Source organism: Anastrepha obliqua, chromosome 1 (genome assembly GCF_027943255.1).
Source record: "Anastrepha obliqua isolate idAnaObli1 chromosome 1, idAnaObli1_1.0, whole genome shotgun sequence".
Lineage (NCBI taxonomy): Eukaryota > Metazoa > Arthropoda > Insecta > Diptera > Tephritidae > Anastrepha > Anastrepha obliqua.
Genome location: NC_072892.1, coordinates 177,734,123 through 177,755,313, shown reverse-complemented (window position 1 = coordinate 177,755,313; position 21,191 = coordinate 177,734,123). Strand labels below are relative to the sequence as shown.

Genomic DNA, 21,191 nt, shown 5'->3' with positions numbered 1-21,191 from the left:
ATCTCATCCTATAGCTCTTGAATTGTTGCTGGCTTACCGACGTACACTTTTTTTTCAAATCACCCCAAAGAAAGAAGTCCAACGGTGTCCTTGACGTTTAGGTGTGGTTCACATTCAACATCGGCCCTTGAAATTTAACCACCCTTTATATCGAAAATAATAATAAAAAGCATATCGCCACATGAATATTTCCTGCCTTTAAATCATTTTGCTTCCCCTTCCGTTTGCTTTCATTGTTCGAGTATGTACAGTATTTCCGTTACATTTAATAACCCATTGCACTTAATTGAATCACGCAATCGGCATCCACTTAGCCAGCTGTGCCAGTTACTTAGTTAACGGTAAAATAAACAGAACTTGTTGATATTTAGAATGCACACAAACACAAATAACACACACACACACTCACATCAATATTTGCACACATACACATACGCTTGGACTGCCAGCCACTCAAATCTCGCATTACCTAAGCAGTGAGCGCTGGCATCAAGCAGGGCTTCCGGCGCATTTTACTCATCCGTCAATGCTCATGAGCCAATAACTGTAGCATCCTTTTCGAAAGGGAGAAGAAGTCGTCGAAATGGTGGCGCGCTTGCGAGGTTTGGCGCTGGCCGACATTTCTGACGACCCAGCAGCGCAAGCACTGAGCTTATAGAATGCTTCGGGGAATTTCCAAGAAGTAGGGTACATTCAAAGAGGAAAGCAGTTTATACTTTTCTGTATATGCATGAGTGGGAATGTATGCACATTAGGGTGCGACAATTCCTTTTTGACATCGTTAAAAGAAGATTCGGGTTTTACATGGAATTATAAGACAACGAAGCTCATTAAACAGCTTCTTTTAAAATTTGGAGGGCTCAAAATGGGCTTTAGAACTTTGCTTTATTAGATATTTTTCACATAATTTTATTTCGAATCCAAATCTGCTGGTAACAATATCGGAAGAAATACTAGGTATACTCTTCATACCAAGGCACCTGAAGTTTCATTTCAATCCGTCACTTCATTCTTCTTTTACAAGCCATTTAGTATCGACGTGCCAGAGTATTGTCTACAATGGAAAAAATCAAGTATCGTGCAGTTATTAAATTTGTATTTTAGGAAGGTTTAAAAGCAGTGTAAATTTATGAACGAATGTTGAAAATGAACAAGCACCTCTCGCCTTCAATTCGTACAGTACAAAGATGGGTTGCTGAATCTGCACTGGGTCGTGCAACCCTTGAAGAGGATCCACGTCAAGGACCCCCAAAAACACCAGAAATTGCAACAACACCAGAAATCGTACAAAAATACAGGTAATCGTATTGAAGAATCGTCGAGTGACTAAAAGAGATTTAATAAAGCCACATGCATCTCATTGGGCGGTGTAGTATTTTGAATGAAGTATTGGATTTCAGAAACCTGTATATCCAATGGATGCCGCATTCGGTAACAATGGAACAAAAACACATTCGAATGCGACTTTCTCAGCAACATTTAGAGGATAAAAAGTTTCGAGAGGATAAAAAGTATAAAGTGGATTTCGTGAGTCGATTCATCACTATGGATGAGACTTAGGTCTATCACCTATCTATCACCTAAATCAAAATAAGAGATTAAAGAGTGGTGCAAACCTGGTTTTTCGGTTCTGAAACGAGGTCGTGTCAAAAAATCGGTCTAGAAGGTGTTAGCATCATTTTTTTGGGATGCGAAAGAGTTTTTTTTTTATGGATTACTTGCAAACTGGTAAAACAATAAATTCTGAATATCGTTATTTACTTTTAGACCTGCTGAAGGAGGGGCCTCTTATCAGTGGCTTCAAAAAAGGTGTTTTTTCTCAATTTTTTTTTCGAAGCGATACACAGGAATAGTCTTTTGCATTTATTTGAAGGCATGATTGAAGATTAATAAATATTAATTAACATTAATAAAAAAAAAATGGCGGCCATATGAGGGATCTCGCACAGCTTCTCGTTGCGCGCTAGTAAAACGGCGTGTAAGATTGCGGTTGTAGTTTTCACCTGAAACACAAAAGAAAAATATTATCTTATTCAGAAGGCTTTCCCGCATAAATTAGACTACTCTTGTTTAAAAATATGAAAAAATTAACACACTATTAATTATTGAAGAAAAGTGCTTTTTTCGCTATTTTTTTTCAAAGAAGGTTTTAAATAATATTAAAAAATGAATTTTTTTTGTATTTTGTTAGTTAATTAGTTGCGCATTTTAATTACCTTTATATAGATTATCAGTTTGAAACGATCACTTTCTTCGCTTTTTTTTTAATCTTACACGCCATTTTCAAAAACATGGTTATGAGAAAACGTGTTTCAAAGTTTTCAGAAGGTAGACAGTATACTCACACGAGGGACGGTACACAGACCTGTAACTCCGAAATCACTTCGAATTCCGCAATAAAATTTTGAGAGCATATTCTCCTATAATATATCTATCGATTGCAGTAAAAAATCGATTTTTTGAAGCCGACTGATAAGAGGCCCCCATGAAGGAAAACATTGGAGAGAAGAACCCAGTTTGCAAAAGAAAAGAATTCTTTTTCCTCAGGGCAAAACACTGAGCATTTCACAAGAGCATTTTGACAATGGCTAAAATCTATGAATTTAAGTTCGAATTGTGGTTTCACCAGATTTAGTCCCTAGCGACTTCAATTTGTTTCCAAAGCTAAAAAATGCATGCGTGGAAAGCGTTTTTCATCAAATGATGAGTTCATAACAGCTGTGAAGGCGTATTTTGCACCCTTCCCGGATTCTCACTTCAAGAATGGAATTCATAAATTGGAATCTCGTTGAAAAAATTGTACTGATGTTCAGGGAGGCTGTACTCTTGTGTATTTCAAACTATAAAATAGTGTTTTTTCTAATCTAACCGTAAAACTTATTGAACAACCCTACCAGTAGCCTATAAATTGACCCCCCCTAATGCATACACAGCCACATATTTGCCCACACGCAAGTACACAAACATCCATGCAAGCAAGCGCACGTTTATACCCCCATTCAGTTTATACCCTACAAATAAGCTTTTGCGCTGGCTGCCGCCCCACCACCATTGACGCTCCCGAACGACCAGCGCAATCGCCATCGTCGGCCAACATCCTGGTGCCCAGCATCAACAGAGTCAACAATATTCTCGCTGCTTAAACTGTTAGCTACATTTTGTTTGCATACTTGCAATCAATGAGCCTGGTATTCTGCATGTAAACATTCATACGGGCAAATGAAATGCATATAAAACACACGCACACACATACGCATGAAATCAGTTCTGTTTTATCGGAATTGTGGCAAATAAAAAATACTCGCAAAAGAAGAAAAACAATATACTTAGAATCCTTTTGTCGAAGGGATTAAATGCATGGCATATTCACTTCAACAAATGCCAGCTGATGTTGAGTTTATCGCAGCTTTTTGCTTTTCTCACACACATACACTCACGCAGTGAAAATATTTGAAGCGCAACTCTTCTGTAAGACAACAGAAATATTTACTGCGGCCTCAACCGTCAGTCATTCAGTAGGGGCAGCAACAAACGAGTGAACGTCAACAATTCGTAACAACACTGACTTTGAGTGAAATACACAATCAGCCATGCACACGCAACATCTATTTGTTTGCCCTATTTTTATGCCATTGTGGCTTTGCACTACTTGCAACCTGGTCTTTAGTGTTTTCTAAGTCTATGCAGGAGGGTCATCCTATGAAAACTGCAGTAAAGTTTAGATATTAACAACGAAGTGCATAGATTCTAAGGCTAAGAAAATAGATGCTAATTAAAGTTTTTTTTTTCTTTTTTGCTTTGATCGAAAAGTTCCTGCAAGTCCCTGGGATCAGAAAGTACCGGGAATGTTTAAATAAAACAAAACAGAGTTAAATTTCAAGCAAATTTATTTTATCTCCTTCCAAATATGACCCGTCTGAAGCAACACACATGTGCCAACATTTAACCCAGTTCTCCATGCACCCCTGGTAGGCCGACGAAGGGATGGCCTCCAGCTCCTTCGTCGCATTCTCTTTGATCTCCTCTATCGACTGAAGTCTTCTTCCACGAAGTGTTAACCTCAACTTGGGAAACAAAAAGAAGTCGAAACACCGAATTCACCTGATATGGCCCCGTATATCAGGTGAACTCGGCGCTTGCACGAAGGTATTTACTATATGTTTGCTCAAATAATCCAACACAATTTGGGCTCGGTGCGATGGCGCGTTATCATCATGCAAAATCCAAGAATTTTTTGCCCACACTTTCGGCCGTTTGTAAGGTACAGCATCTCTCAAATGATTCGATGGCGCTAAAAAGTGACAGATATATGTCTTACAGTCCTACCAACATAAGAAAAAATATGGGCCGGTTCCCATGTGCACGGTTCGTTTAAATTAAACATTTTCGGTACTGTATATTCAGACAACTTAAAATACAAGTTCATTTCTATCGCCTTCAAAGTACTCCCTATCAGCTACAACTCAATTGTGCCAGCGTTTGATCCAGCTCACGAAACATTTCTAGAACTGAATTCTCGGTAGAGCCATGAGAGCCGTTATTGAATTCTCCATTACAACCTTTCGGCAGTTAAAACGCGTTTCACGTTCGCCGCAGCGGATTTTTGAAGATAGCCAAATAAGGTGAATTCGATAGCTGTTGGATGGCTGTCGTTTCGTTCTTGGTCGAAAATTTACGAAACATAATGACAAAGTGAGTCGGGACGTTGTCATGGTGCAAGATCTACGAGTTGTTCTTCCTTCATTATTTTGACGACTTGCCTCACGTAAATTTCTCATAACGTTGATATAATAGTCCGTATTAACTCTCTGACCTTCTGGCAAAAATTCGTGGCATAGAATACCATTCTTCCATTAATACATAAAAACCGTGACCATTGCTTCTAAACACGACGCGTTGATTCTTGGTCTTGGTTCATTCGGAGCTCTTCTCCCTCTCGCTTAATGTCTGGATTGCGTACTCATAAGCCCACGTCTCGTCTCCAGCAACGACGCATTTGAAGAATGCTGGGTCAGATTCAGCCTCGAAATTTATTTGGCGATATAAACGCGGTTCCTTTTATTGCACGAAATTCAGGACCCTCGTGGTCTTGGCGTAAATCCCAACAAAACAGACCTAATCATGCTCACCAGAAACACACAAAAAATGGGGTAGTGGACAATAGAAGAGGAATCACCTTTATACTGATGATTCCAAGCTAAATGAACAAGTAGGCGGAGGAGGCCTTCATTCTGAAGAAATGAATGCCAACATCTCATTCCGGTTACCGGATCACTGTAGTGCATTATATTTCAAGCTGAAATTCGCTATCAAGTAATTCAATAATTCAGATATCCAATCGGCCCTGAAAACTTTACAGTACCTCGTAACAAACCTGCTTTGGGTGCCGAGTCACAGCGGCATAGAAGGCAACTGCAAAGCAGATGAACTAGCGAGATTGGGTACCGCATTACCGATCCAACCAGACACAGCGAATATACCTTTACCTTTAGCAACTTGTAAGATACTTATAGACAATCACACTATCAGAGCTGTCAACAGCCTATGGACTCAGTCCCTGACCTGTGCAACAAGTAGAATGACGTGGCCGGAATGGAACATGTACCGCACAAACCAACTGTTGGAAATAAACAGGAAAAACATGAGAAATATTCTCGGGGTCCTAACAGGGCATTGTCTGATTGGCAAGCATGGCAGTAGACTGGGAGCGCCCAATAACGACTATTGCAGAAGCTGTAACGACATTGAAGGAGAAGAGACTATAAAACACTTTCTATGCGTGTCCAATATAAAAATAACAAGCCTTGTTAGATATATTAAAGCCACAGGTTGGTTCAATGAGGATAATGTGGAGTGAGGAGTGGGGACAGCCCTGGTGGTACCTATCACAATGGACCTACAGCAGGCCTAGGTGTGTCAACCGACAACCACTATACCTACCTACCTACGACCTCTTGTGAAGCGTTCATACCTCTCGTAAACGGCTGCTTTCGACAGAGTATCATTGCCGAAACAGTTTCACAACATTTTTAAGATTTTCGCACTATTGGATCCATTTTTGACTCAAAATTTAAATCATAAACCGAAAAGTGACTGTAAAAACACGAAAAGGTGGTAAGGTATGTATTGTTTTACGCTTTTACTGTTTTTATGTTCCTTTTATTGTACCGATTTGAATCACACCATTTGAATATTCCTGGTACACCCACCGTAGTTGTTATAAAGCACCACATATTGACAAGTTTTAACTATTTATTCATTTACTTTAGTCCCAATTATTTTTTATAAGAATAGAGTCCAGTTTATAACAAAAACCTTTGTATATGACCTATAAAAAGATTTTTAGTAAAACTTTCAAAACTTTGAATCAGAATTTTTTCTTATTAGGATAAGCAGTTTGTTATGCTCCTTCACAGGGCCTCGTCGTGTAGGTGTTGTATCGGGGACATCATGAGACATCCTGTCTGAAACTTCGTCCACTGCGAATCACTGGTTCCAGGCGACCAGACAGGCGCAGCATAGTCTAGAACCGGTCGGCCTATTGCCTCGAAAGTCGGCAGCAACATTTCTTTATGTGCTGCCGGCATGCGATTTGAGGACCTTGTTGCGATTCTGTATTTTAGTTGCAATAGCGGTTGGTTATAGTGTCTCCCACTGGTTTACAAATAACTCTGTGCAAGTTCAAAATTTGAACAAAGGTTTTGATAGGTCTTACTTAAATTAGGGTTTCTAAACTCAACGGGCCGCTAATTTCTTTTCAAGCTGAATTTTTTAGGAATATATTATGCATGCACTTTTATAGCCCATTGAATTTTGTATGGATGCTTTAACCGACCGATGGATTGGATGTTTTAACCGACTAAAACACCGCCTGGATTTTTAATATTTTTTCCGACGGCATCTTACATTTTGTTCCATATAAAAATTAATTTCCTGTAGAAGATTGTTTGCAAAAAACAATGGATAAGCATTAACCCAAGTTTTTATAAAGTTAAGTTATTATATGGAAAAAAATACGCTGGATCTGTTACCAAAAAATATTAAAATCGTTAAAGCAACGCGATTTTGTAGCCACTTAAAGCTGCACTTTATTATCCGAAAATTCAATGAGATCTAAATTGCATGCCCAAAAGTATGCTAAAAATTCAGCTTTAAAAGTTTTTCTAAATTTTGTAAAAAATTTGAAGGCTTGATTTGTATGATATTGGTTAAAGAAAGAATTTAAAAAAATTAATAGTAAATATTAAAGGAGTCATCATGTCAGTTATGCTCGCTAATGTAAATTCCAATCTCATAGTCATTAGATTATCATAATAAGATTTATGTACAGCGACTTGCCTCACCAGTTTAAGCAATAAAGACATGGTATATAAACATTTCTGAAAAGTGAATCCTCCTACCAGATAAACTCGCTAAGCCTTACAGTTTACGCATACCCATATAATAAAGATAAATATTTGGCCAATGAACTTTGAATGATACAAACTTGGTAAAAATTCTTTGCACTCTTTCTATTTTAGTTGAATGCGCTTCGTAGTAAGGATTCGAATTATACAACCATAGTTTAGGGGACTGCGCGCCACCGAAACACTCATTGGATCTGAGAAATATTCGGAATTCCTACGAATAAAACCCAATCACTCGAAGTGCTTTGGACACAATTTGGTCCACATGATCCACAAAATTTAATTTCGAATTGAAAATCAGACCCAAAGCGTTCTTATTATTATAAATTTTTCAGTATCTTGCCATCCAGATTGTAATTGAGAGTAATACTAATCCTTTAGAATACGACGTAACACAACATTTTTTAACACCTAGATGTAAATTAATCACTGTGCACCACGTGCTGCGGCCGCAACAACGTATTTTTGGTGTATCTAAAAGTTTCCTTATATGCTCAAACAACATGAAGCAATCCTTATTCTCAGCGTTTAAGAGTAAGCCTTAAAACCTTGGCTAAATTCCTAGCCTAGTGGATTTTTGTGCGGGCTTCCGATTAAGGCAGCTCCACAATTGTGGTTTGGTGAAAATTCCAAAGCCAACCAAGAACAGCTACGCTTTACCAAAAAGTTTCAGACCTAGAAGCCTCGTTAATGCTTAAGGGTCTCGAAGCACATTAGGACGAGGGTTCTAAGTCGAAACCCTCTCAACATCAGACAACATGCTTATCAAAGTGGGAAATCTTGCGAATCGGCTTTGCACAAGTGCTTTAGCATAATCGAAAAAGGTCTGGAAACAAGGGAGTACACTCTTGGTGTGTTTGTGGACATTGAAGGAGCTTTCGACAATGCTACCTTTGACCCTATTTGCTCTTCTATCAGAAGTCATGGAGTGGAAGAAATCATTGTCAGATGGATCCACTCTATGATATCCAAAAGACTGCTTACCATGGATAGAGAAAGCGATGAAGGAGTCAGGGTTGAGGTTAAGAAGGGTTGCCTACAATGCGGTGTACTCTCTCTCCTTCTTTGGTGGTTCTAGTGAGTATTAGTGCGAATTGCATGGTCTTTCGGTGAATCCTACAAAAAGTACCTTAGTGCCTTTACCCCTACCCACATTGAAAGGGGTAACACTGCAACTGTCTTCTGAAGTTAAATATTTAAGAGTAATTCTAGATAATAAGCTTACCTGAAAGCAGCACGTCGAGTAGAAAGTCTCTCGAACACTAAAAGTCTTCTGGCAGTGTAAGAGAACCTTTGTCAAGACATGGGGTCTTAGACCGGCGATAGTTCACTGGTTTCACATCACCCTGATTAGACCCATTATTGCATACACCTCTGTAGTCTGGTGGAAAGCTGCAATGGTTAATTCCAGAGTAAAACCCTTAAGCAGGCTACAGAGAAGTGTGTGCTTGGGTACCACAAGTGCCATGAGTACGACATCTGGTGATGTTCTTAATGCCATTCTGAACTTGCAACATCTAGATCTTCAAATTCGAAAGGAAGCAAAGAAAGCGGGTTACGGAGTCTGGGGAAATGAAGTAAGCACTGGTCACTGTCAGATATACCACCAGTTGTCGGAGCGGTGCACACTGTTCTTGATGCCAGTGGCCAATCGGGTGCCTGTCGTTAGCTTCGGTAAGAAGTATGATGTTTTGATCCCAGACAGAAATCAATGGGGAAGTCCAGAGAACCTATTAACGGGATATCAGCACACTTTCTACACCGACGGGCCCAAAACCAGTAAAGGTAGCGGTAGATCTGGATGGTACTTTTACGAAGACACTAAGTACTCCTATGTGACAGGACAGATGGCCACGGTATTCTTTACGGGAGTATATGCCATCTTGAACGTGGCATACTGGATAATTAAGGAAAAGTGGCGGGGTAGCAGTATTGGAATTTGTAGTGACAGTCAAGTTACACTGAAATTGAAGCGGCACTGCTAACCCACACGGCTCTTCGAAATTAGTCGGTGAATGCAAGACAAAACTGAACAGTGTTGCAAAACACAACAAAGTTAGTCTTATTTGGGTGTCTGGACATTGTGGTATTACAGGGAACGAGTTAGCTGATAAATTGGTCTGGTTGGTCTGGGTTGAACTCGTGCAGACCAGCCAAGTGCTTTGTAAAAGAACCAAATAGGAAAATTACGACGTTTCTCCTAAAACTCAGCAGAAAGGATCTGAGAGTACTGGTGGGTGTAACCACAGCGCACAACATCTGTGGTCAGCACATGGCTGCCTTGGAGGTCGTAAACAGCCCGATATGCCTGTCCTGTCTTGAGTATGACGACACTCAGAGCATTTTCTTTGTATCTGTCCGGCGTTTTCCAGAATCAGACTTAGGATATTGGGTTGCGATATACTGAGTATGGATACAATTCATACTCTTCCTCTTCCGGATCTCATAAGATTTATAAATGAATACAAGATATTCGTGAAAGAGTCATCTCAAACTAATTTATCCGTCTTACCACCCACATTTTATGATTTTTATCTCTATTCTTTCTACTGATATCTATCCGGGTGTAGTATCTACAATGGTCTCCTGACTGAGTGCTTGGACTTGTCCAGTCCCTCACAAATTTATCTAATCTAATTTAATCTAATCTAAGGCATTTACTGGGCAAACCTTTGTGAAGGTGCTAATCGTCTACGGATTACGGCTGTTGCCTACTTGAGGTTAATCCGCCTGATTCCAGTGTTGGCCTACGTATTGCAAGTGTCGTTCGGGTGGCATCAGTACCTATACATCCCGTTACAGTCCTAAGAGATGTGGGAATTAGTAAACTTCCAATGACAATCAAGTGCGATCTATCTCCAAGAACAACACTAACGACGCGAATGTTAAAGAAAGCACGCACTTCGTTACGATGAATTTGTGTGCGTATGACTGACTCGGCTTTATGCATACGGCCACCCAAAATTTCATTCCCTTCCATTCCATTCCATTCATCACTCTTCAAACCCTATGAAACTGCTAAGGTTGGACACTCATTAAGTAGGATTTTTTTATTCTCCACATTAACAAAAAACCTGCAACAACATTAACACCAACAATTTACTTTGGTTTTTATATATTTTATTATTCTTTATAACAAATCGTACATTTCTCAGTATTTCATTTTTTTGTATAAACAATTAATTAAGTTTTCCATTTTTATACGTCAACGTTTGTAAAATACGCTTCACATTTTAATATCTTTGTAAAGTTTCAACAATTGAATTAAAAACTTTTCATAGAGCTGCGGTCTTTTAATCATTTTTATATGCTATATTTAGTTGTAAAATTTTTCAAAAACAAAAAATAAATATATTAACTGACAAAATAATTATGCTTGAAAAACAAACTAAAAAAATGTTTCGTTTTTTTTTTTGAAAAAACAATTTTTTTGTTTTGGAAAAATATTTTTTTTTTTTTTTTTGAAAACAAAAATTTTTTTTCTCGGTTTTAACTGATACTTGACTTTATAAGCAGTAATAATTAATCAATTTAATTGAAAAGAAGCGAAGTAAATTTTTCTTTTTTAATTTTAGAAATTGACCAAAAATAAAGTTTGACTAAAATATGTGCGTGCGCTGCCGCCGCCAGGCGAGTAGCAGCCAATTAGTAGAAGTAGAATCTTGCATAAAGTTTTTTTTTAATTATCTATTACTCCATTACTCACTCTGACTGGCTCGCCTGAATGCGCATGTAGCACGATAAATTTTTCAAAAGTAAAAGAAGCATAACTCTTAACATAAATTAATTCAGCAAAAAGTTATACTTTACATTTTTACTGGCAATTTTTTTCTTTTTACGCATTATTTTCCGAGCCACTTTCCTGGCGCGCGCAAGCAACTAATGCCCTTAACAACTTTTCAAATTATATACAAACAAATTTTAACTTAAAACAATTCTCAGCTTTTTATAGTCTTGACTTTTTCGTCTCTACATATATATGTATATAGTACATAGGTGCATACAAATATAAAAAATCGCTTCTCAAATATCTTTAGTTACGTTTTCACGTTTTTTCACGAACACATTTGTCATAATTTCTTTTACATATTCTTAGGCTAACCGCTTCAACTGCTTCTGCTTTGTACAATGGTTATGTACATATGGACAGCTTTATATTTTTTACTTTAAATTATTAAATTTTTTCAATACATTACAAACTAAATTAAATTTTAACCAATCTTGCGCCCATTTTGCTTGCTTGTTTTTTGTTTGTTTGTTTGTTTGCTGGCCTTTTAGGTATATCAGTGAATAATTTTTGTTGTTGTTTTTGAGTTAGTTGGTTTGTTAATTATGCAAATGAGTGTCAGACACACATACATATAGAGCAACTAACACTTATGTGTGTGCATATTCATCCTTCATTGTTTGGGGTCCAACTGATTGGCTGCATGATTTTTTTTCATTTTGTATTTTTCTTCTTCCCTTTTAAATTACTATAAATTATTTACAATGTCAACAAGACTTACACACTAAAGCATAACATTATTAAAATAATATTTCTGTGTTTTAAACAAAAAATTGCATGATTTTTTTTTTTTTAATTTTTCGCAGTTTATTAGCAAATTTGTGCAAATATTTGTCCGATTTTGTTGTTTGCACAATTTCAAGTAACTTGCATAAACATACATACAAAGAGTCGAACAAATTGCAATCGTTTAATTTTTGCGCTGCTTGTTACGTATTTACTTTGTGTGTGTGTATTTTTTTATATATATTCTTTTTTATTTTTTGCTAACATAATATTTTTGCATATAAAATCTATTTATAATTTATTTTGGACTCTTTTTTTTCGTTTTATAATTATTTTTATTATAATTACAAATTAATGTATATATATGTAGGTGTGTGTGCATATATATTATACATATATATAAAATGTGTAAGTGTATTGAATTTATGAATCTTTTCAAATGTGTTTGTTTGTTTGTTTGGCAAAGCCACCCACGGTGTGTAGTTGCGTTATTTAATTTTTATTATTATTTTCTTTATGTTGCACATTTTTTGTTGCACCAGCTGCCCCCTGCACCCAGACTTAAACTATTATTTCATACGGTTAATGACTAAATCCGCCACCACTTGCAGACACTTTTGGTATGGCGACTCTGTCAGCTCCTGCGTCAATCGTATCGCTTCGATGCAGTGCTTTTTGGCCAAGAAGCGCGTCTGTTCGAGTCCGTGCGATTTGTGGACTAGTTCGAAGGCACGTTCGACATCACCGGGTTCGGTAAATCTGCGCATTATCATCGGATTGAGTTCGGGATACTGTAAGAGCAAGAAAAAGAGAGAGATTTAAATAACTGCTTCGAACATTGAATTATATATGCACATTAGGGTTAGTCGACTATGTAATTTTTTTAAGAAATATATGCACACTGAGGTGGCTCCACTTAAATGGAAATATTTTTTTGAAGTGAATGTTCTTAGGCGTTGATGGACGAGCGAGAATGGAGAGTAAAATTTCAAAGTCATGCAACGCTTTGGCATTTTCGTTCCGCGAGAGAGAAAAAAGATATAACGTAGAGGAAAAGGAGAGAGAGAGCTATGCTTTATATGTATCTTAGATACACTTTAGGCTATTTTTCATGAGTTTTTCCTTGTGGTTGCTAATTTCTAGTGAGAAATAACACTGCCTACTTTTTGGCGCTTGTTTGTTGGTGCAAACTTGTAGGAAATATATTTTGGTGCCTACTTTTTGGCGTTATATTTCCTTGGTGCCTACTGTTTAAGGCGTTTTTTGGTCCAAATTTTTTTGGAGTTTTTTTTTGATGCCTACTTTTTGGCGCTTATTTCTGTTTCCTGGCTAGTGCTTGTACGTACTATGAAGTGCTATCGGTTCCGGCGTCGGATTTATTGGTATTGCCTTGCGGTAATTTGTGGCATTGCTATGGTCCTGGAATCGCTGCGTTTGTGCGGGTGACAAACGCTCGGGGCACTGCGCGTTGTTGCCACGGTTTATGTCCGGCGTTTACCTACATCGGTCGGCCCTTCTCCGTTTTTTGTAGATTTTGTCTATTTGTATTCCCTGCAAATGTTGTGAATTTATTTAGATATATATTCTTTCTCTCTCTCTTTCATTCTCTCTCGGGTCTCTTTCTCTTTCTTTGTCTGCCTTGAAAGTTTCACTTCTAAACGCACTTTTTTATATTTTTTATATTAATATTTGCTAGCAGATACGAACGGATTATATGTACATAAAATTGTTGCAAAAATGAAACGATAAACGATTTAAATTGAAATAAAACAATGAAAATTTAAATTGATTGGGCCATCTTTATTAGTTTTGTGTAGAACATTTTTTTTTTGTGGTGCCGAAGTAGGGTTTAAAATGCCTTTGTGATCTAATTTCCGTATCTCACATTAGAAGAATGACTGATCTGCATCGTTCATAGGTGTATCTCCGTAGATGCATTCAGTGGTTTCCGTTTCCCCTGTTTTGTTTAGGTAGTTTCGAAACAACCCATGTCCAGATAGCATCTGAGTAATATAGAAGTTCACCTCTCCGTACCAGTCTGTCATACCATTTATCTATGTTTGGTAAAAGTCTCGCCGTCTAGCTGCCTTTCGTCTCTGCCTACCAGCGATCTTGCCATATTTGCAGCATGTGTGCTCTAATTTGTTGTTTTGCGCTTTTAGTACGGGTCCATGAATGATCCACTTTGACGTTTATCGTGCCCATTCTAAGGATCTCTCTTCGTTCTTTCGCTAGAGGATCTGTAAGTATCGTGTCGCTGATGATGAATACTGCCGCTTCTGATACCATGCGGTACGCTGAAGGAGGGCAGCAGTTCTTTGGGCTTCGGCAAGAATCTTGCGGCGACATTCAGCTTTATGTGTGCCCGCCCATACTTCACATCTGTATAGTAATGGCATTTATTTTAAAGGTAATACCTTTCAACTATTGGCCGCGATTGCCCAGTCATTTAGCCATCCATAAACACCGATTTTGAATGACTCGCTGGAGGACTCCAGTCGGTATCTCGTGAATAACTTTTGTAATGTTGGTTTCCAATCCCTCAATCGAAGCCGTTTTATCCACAAAGAATTTAGACTTAACATATCTTCACAAATAAAATTCCAAAGGTGTGATATCACACGACCTTGGTTCCCAATTCACTGGTCCAAGACAAGAGACGAATTGCTCACCGAAACGTTTACTAAACTAATCAATTTTCTGTTTACATTTGAGGTTTGTTGGCAACAGACGTCTATACGAGCTGTCTGCATTTTCATTTGAAGAGCATAATTTATATATTTCTTGTTTCTAGCTTGCTTTTTTAGTAATTGGTATTTCCATATAGTGGGAATATTTTCTTTGCTTATTTCAAATAATAGGCCTCGGAAGCTAGTGCTATACTATTACTAGTATTACAGATAGTAGCCCCGGAAGTATAAAAATTAGTTGTATTATAGAATATTTATGAAACATTTATTATAAAAACAAATGAAAAAGTTTCCTTTCGGCACAAAAATTCTTCCGCACGAAACTTCATTAAACACTCATCCATTGTTTGTGGTTACAGTTTTGCCTGCGCCAGAAACTATGTTATAAAACATGTTTACATTATCAAAACGGCTATGACTGTTAACATAACATTATCTGTTAAGCCCTAACATTATCTGTTAAGTCAAGTTAACACCGCTCTTTATAGGCGATGAGCCAGCAACTATTACACAGGCCTGCGAAATCTCGCTTTTTTACAGTTTCTAAAACCGCTATGGGTGTTTCCTGAAGGTTTTTTTATGCTGAAAACGAATATGACCTTGAAAATGACCCGGGACGTCAGGATTTTTGGCAATTTGAGGTTAAATAGTCAAAACATGCAGATTTTGGCCATTTTTTTAGTTTTTTTTTAATTGTCCACAACGGCATCGCAAAGTACTACTCTTTAGCTTTAAGGTCCTTTTTTAAAAATATTTTTACGATTAATATAAAAAAAAATTATTCCATTTTGAATTCGACCCTTACAGGGGCGTTAGAGAGTTAGAAAGGTTGAATTTGCATATCTAAAAGTCTCCAATTCAAAAAGTCTCCAAAAATCGATTTTCTTCTTATTTTATTTTCTTAATGTACATATATTTAAGAATGCACACAGAAATTTTAATATCGTTCCGGTGAATATTTTCGAAATTTGATCAGGCGTTCCAGAGAATTTTTACCCTATGTAAAGTGATTTTCAAACTTTAAACGCGTTTTTCTCAAAACCGTGTTTTCGAAGTCGGTGGACATCATCTTGAAATTTTAACGCAACCTTCTCAGATATATTCTCAAGGTATTACTCGAAGAAATAAGAATTCTGATGATTTTTTCAATTTTTTGCGAAAATTTTTGTAGAAAATTCGATTCTTTTTCATATAGCCGCCATTTTGTCAAAAATTAAAATTTTGACTATTCCTTCGATTAATACCTACATAGCTTTATCTATCTACAAAAAGAATCAAATTAGTTTTTCGATTTCAGATAATCCAAACCGGGGATAATTTGTCCACCGCCGAACGCTTTTTTTTTGGAGGACGCTTCGGAGATCACCTGCAGGAGCCGTGCACTTCAATATTTTTATTAACTTTACGTGCTATAATTAACTTTAAAGTAGACATTATTTGAATAATTAAAAATTGTATTTGTTTAATAAAATCGTTCTTTGTAAAAAATTCTCAAAAAACGTGATATTTCACCCTTACAAGTGTATATAACCCCTTAAAATAAACGACAAAAAAAACAATCTCCGAAATTTATCTTTGAGCATAAAACTCCTTCCGCATGGGAAGGCAGGCAACGTAGTTGGAAAAAGTAAGTAAATTGGTTGTACATTCCATCAGTAAATCGAATCAATCAATGAAACGAAATTGTTAATGAACTTTTCCTTTAACTTGACTGCCAATTACGCCAAGCAGTAATCCATTGAAATCCATGTAAAAAGAAGAATGACATTGAAAATGCAAATAGTAATCGGAAATTCACAAAAGTGTAAGCACAGCCAAAAGAGCTTTCAAAACTCCACACACTCCGCAACAGTGGTTAGTGATCTAAAGCGCCTAAAAGCGGGCCGTAGCGCATTCGAATGGTGCCAGAAATCGGTATTGCAATGCAGCAACACAAAAACGGGAGTCTCAAATAACTGCGCTAAAGTGATGCGCAATTTGTCGACATAATCGCATAATCCCCAAGCGTCTAGCAATCAACCACTGAACTGCACTACGCCACTTTTGACGCGTTTGAATGATACCCTGCAAATCGTTACCGGATCATTGCAAATTATGCGCCTGCACTACGTTGTAGCTGTCGCGGCGCACCTGTCACAGCTGTCAACTTATGACTGTCAACCGCTTGTGCACACACACACACACTCGCAGGTATCCACGATTGACATAAAGCAATACAATTTTTTTTTTATTTGTTATTTGTTTGCAGGCACATTTCGATTGACGCACAACATTAGTTGTTGTTTGTCACTACTCCTGCTACTAACAAATCACCGTGCGCTAGTTACACCCACACCCACTCGCCCGCTGGCGCTGAAGCACTTGCTGCAAGTTGATGTGCGCCTCACGTCCACACAAATTGCTTCGCATATCAATTTTCGAAAAACTATTCAATTTTATTGCGCTGCGTAGCGAGTAGTGCAGAGTGACACAGGTGGCTAGAGGGGAGGCGGGCATGGAGATGTCAGAATTGAGGAGAGAGACGATATGTGACGATTGACAGTGAATTACTGCAAAATTCCATACTCACTACGAGTACTCACATACAAATGTGACGAAGACTAGCCGTATGATGCACTTGTCCTATGCGCTGGCAATTAACATTGGTTTCGGATTTGCATAACATCGCTTCGTTTATATTTGATTTGGTTTTGAGTCATTGCTATTTTAATCGGTTATTATCTATTTCAACTTGGATTGCCTTTAATAAATGTGAATGCCCGGTAGGAAATGTGAGCAATAGCGAATCGAATTAATATTTGCAATAAACGTTTCCTAGATAAAACATAAAAGCATAGGCAGACGGTAGCGTTAATCGGGATTAGCGACTTAATTTGGAATTATCTCAAAATTTAGGTGCAACTAGTCTGCATGCGTTTTTACATCAAAGCCCCTAAGCGAATTTCGTTCATAACTCAATTTCATTGGCATACCAGAAAATGTTATGTTAACAGTGAGAGCCGCATTACAAAGATAAAAGGTACTTACAGGCACACCCAGAACCGTAACCTTAGAGGCAAATGTTCTATAAAATTAGTGGCATTTCACTCAAAAAATCTCTTCCAGATGCACAGCCAAACGCATTGATATGCGCACAAATATTCGCTCAGCACTCAACGAAGGTCAACATTAAACAATTTATTTATGTTGCTTCAAGAGGAATGTCGTAAATCTCAGCGAACAGCAGCTACAGTTCGGTCATGTGAAATAAACGCACTAAAGGGTAATAAAGCTTAAAATGAAACAATCAATATGCTTCAGACAGCATGGAGAACATAAGGAAGCGCATTAAGGCGAGCATGAATGCATACAAAAGTGCATAAATAAATGTTTATGTGAAGATTTATTTGACTAGAAGAAACATTAATCCGCCATATATCTTAACGCTTATGAAGCTAAAATTATTACAAATGAATAAGGAGACAACCAGCCTGAATGTCTAACGAGACGAATGAATCAGTGTTGACTTTATCAGAGAACAAGCAAATTGTTTATAGATAAAATACCATATACATACATACATACGTATGTGCATATATATTGAGGGTAAATAAGGAAGTGTCATTTATAGTTTAATACAACTTCTGAAATGCATTAAAGCATGTTTCTATTCACCTTTCTAGGCAAATCAAACTAATCAAATGGAAAAATCAGTGGAAGTGATGAATTGCTAAGGCATCTGCTTGGCAAATATGGTTTTTTATTACGTAATTACTGCTGCAAAGTAATTATTGCAACTTACGCACACACTTACAGTTACATACATAGCGTCTGTATGTTTGATGGGAAATGTTGGCCTTACCTTTTCGCATGCGAAGAGCACCGGCGCCGTGGCGAGACCCAATTTTAGATCGGCGGCCGTTGGCTTGCCCATTGTATCCGCGGAGGAGACAAAGTCCAGCATATCGTCGACCAGCTGAAACGCCAAGCCTACATTGCGGCCATATTGGAATGCCAATTCGGTGATGTTTTCATCAGCTTCAGCAATTACGGCCGTCTGCGGGTAAAAAAAAAGAAATTCTTTTAAAAAACGCAAAAGTAGAAAAAAGAAAATGACCACAAAAAATTAGAAATTAAAAATCGAATTATATGAAAAAAATGTTTATCATTAAATAACATAGCAACAACAAAACTCATTTTTATTAAATTTCATTAAATAAAATTTATTAAAGCAATTTTATTGAAAGTATTAATAAAACAAAAATTTAAGTTAAAAAAATTAATAATAAACTATGTACAATAATTAAAAAATGCTTGAAATTGGATAAGATTGTTATTACAATTTTTTCATATCTTTGTATTTAGTACAAAAAAAAATTGTTAAAAACTTTTTCGTAAGAAAAAAATAAGAATAAGATACAAATTAAAGTTAAGGGAATTTTTCAACATTAAACTGAATAAAAGTAAAAAAAACATTAAATTAATTTAAAAAACAGTTTGAGAAAACTATAAAATTAAAAAGAAATTATAAAATTGTTTGACATCAAGTTAAATTAAAACATCATATAATAATCAGTGCATAGGTGTCAAAAAAATTGAATTAAATTTTCGTTACTTATTTTTTTTTCATTAATTTAATATAAAAATAATACAATAATAATGAAAAAACATAATTTAAAAAAATTAAAATATCTTTTTAATAGTACGTAAAAGCTTTTATTTAATAAAAGATCGAAAACGAAATTTAAAAAAAGCAAAAAAGCAAAAAACCAATTTTTTTTTTAATTAAAAAAAATTAATAAAAAAAGGTAATTCTAATAAAAAGTATCTTAATTATCAAAAAGATAATTAAAAAAAATAGTTTTCTCCTAATAAAAACTGAAACAGTAAAAAAATTATTTTGTTTTTATTTCTTAACTTGTCTAAACTAATGTCAATGTTTAATCAATTTTTTTTTAAGTTTTTCAATTTAAAACTTTTTATTCTTATTTTACTTTTTTTTTTTGTTTAAAATTAGATATTTTTCCCATTTTTAAATGAAATAAAATATTTTTTAGGAATTTTTTTTAAAACAAACAAAACATAAAATTTCATTAAATAAAATTTAAATTTAAATTTTATTTTTAAAATAACAAAATTATATATAAAATAGTAAAAGTTTAAAGTTTTTAGTTTCGTAAATTTTTTAATTCGTTTAAATCTTTAAACTGTCAATATAATATTTCAAAATATTTTTTTTAATTGTTTTATAATCTAAACTTTACTTAAAGTTTGTTTCATTTTTCTAAATTTAAACAAATTTTTTTCCTATTTCCAAATTAAATAAAATGTGAAAAAAAGATAAATAAATAAACATAAAATAAAATAAAAAATAAGTAATAAAAGCAAATTAAATAACAAAATAGTAAATATTCTAATTTTTTTGGTTTCTAATTTTTCTAAATTAATGTCAATGTTAAATTTAAATTTATGGGTAATTTTTTAAAAACAAACATAAAACTCAACTCATTAATAAATTCAATATATATATTAGGGTGGTCCAAAAAAAATTTGTATGCTGCCGCCCCCCAAAATAGTAAAGAATGAAAAATAAAAAGACCCGTATTTTTTTTTTTTTTAATCAGACCATATTTAATGGTGCCGCCGGGGCTTTGAAATATCCCATGTATTTTGCATGGGAAAAAAATACTTTTTCGTAGATTTCATGTAAAAACCTGGAAAATGAATATATTTTAACCGGATAACTCAGTTTCTCTTCATAATTGGTCAGGGAATAACAACCAATTATGAAATAATTAATTTTTTTTTGTATTAACTATTTTCATAAAAGTAATATAAAATATTGTTTTTCGATTTTTTCTTAGATTTTCGTTTTATGGGGGCTTTTTGGGCTTCTATAAAAAATAGTTAATACAAAAAAATTAATTATTTCATAATTGGTTGTTATTCCCTGACCAATTATGAAGAGAAACTGAGTTATCCGGTTAAAATATATTCATTTTCCAGGTTTTTACATGAAATCTACGAAAAAGTATTTTTTTCCCATGCAAAATACATGGGATATTTCAAAGCCCCGGCGGCACCATTAAATATGGTCTGATTAAAAAAAAAAAAAATACGGGTCTTTTTATTTTTCATTCTTTACCATTATGGGGGGCGGCAGCATAAAAATTTTAATATAAATTTTTTCCCATGCATTTTTGGACCACCCTAATATATATATATATATATATATATTTTTTTCAATTAAATAAAAACATGTATAAGCAATTTTTTTGCAAACAAACAAAAAATAAATTAATTAAAAAATTATTTATTTTTTATTCGAAAAGAAAAATAAGAATACTATAAATGAAATAGTAAACATTTTTTTAAATTTTCTGATTTTTGTAAAGTAATGTCAATGTTTACTTCATATTTTTTATTTGCATTATTTTACTAGTTTCTTTAAGCAAAAATTTACTAAAAACAACTTTTTTTTAATTTCAAATCAAAATGTGTTTTTAAAAATATTTCATAAAATAAAATAAAAACATAAGTAATAAAAGAAAATTAAATAACAAAATAGTGAAAATTTTAATTTTTTTGGTTTCTAATTTTTCT

At 35.3% G+C, this 21,191-nt stretch overlaps 1 protein-coding gene across 3 annotated transcripts in view; it reads right to left on the bottom strand.

Annotated features, from left to right (window-relative positions):
- Positions 1-11,817: 11,817 nt before the first annotated feature.
- LOC129241989 (all trans-polyprenyl-diphosphate synthase PDSS1) overlaps positions 11,818-21,191 on the bottom strand; it is a 129,456-nt gene continuing 120,082 nt past the window's right edge. For all 3 annotated transcript variants that reach the window (XM_054878537.1, XM_054878548.1, XM_054878557.1), the window contains exons 7-8: positions 18,451-18,645; positions 11,818-12,710 (exon numbers count right to left, since the gene is read on the bottom strand). In XM_054878537.1, coding sequence (XP_054734512.1) covers positions 12,489-12,710; positions 18,451-18,645 — 417 coding nt within the window. In that variant the 3' untranslated portion in view covers positions 11,818-12,488. The remainder of the gene's footprint in view (positions 12,711-18,450; positions 18,646-21,191) is intronic.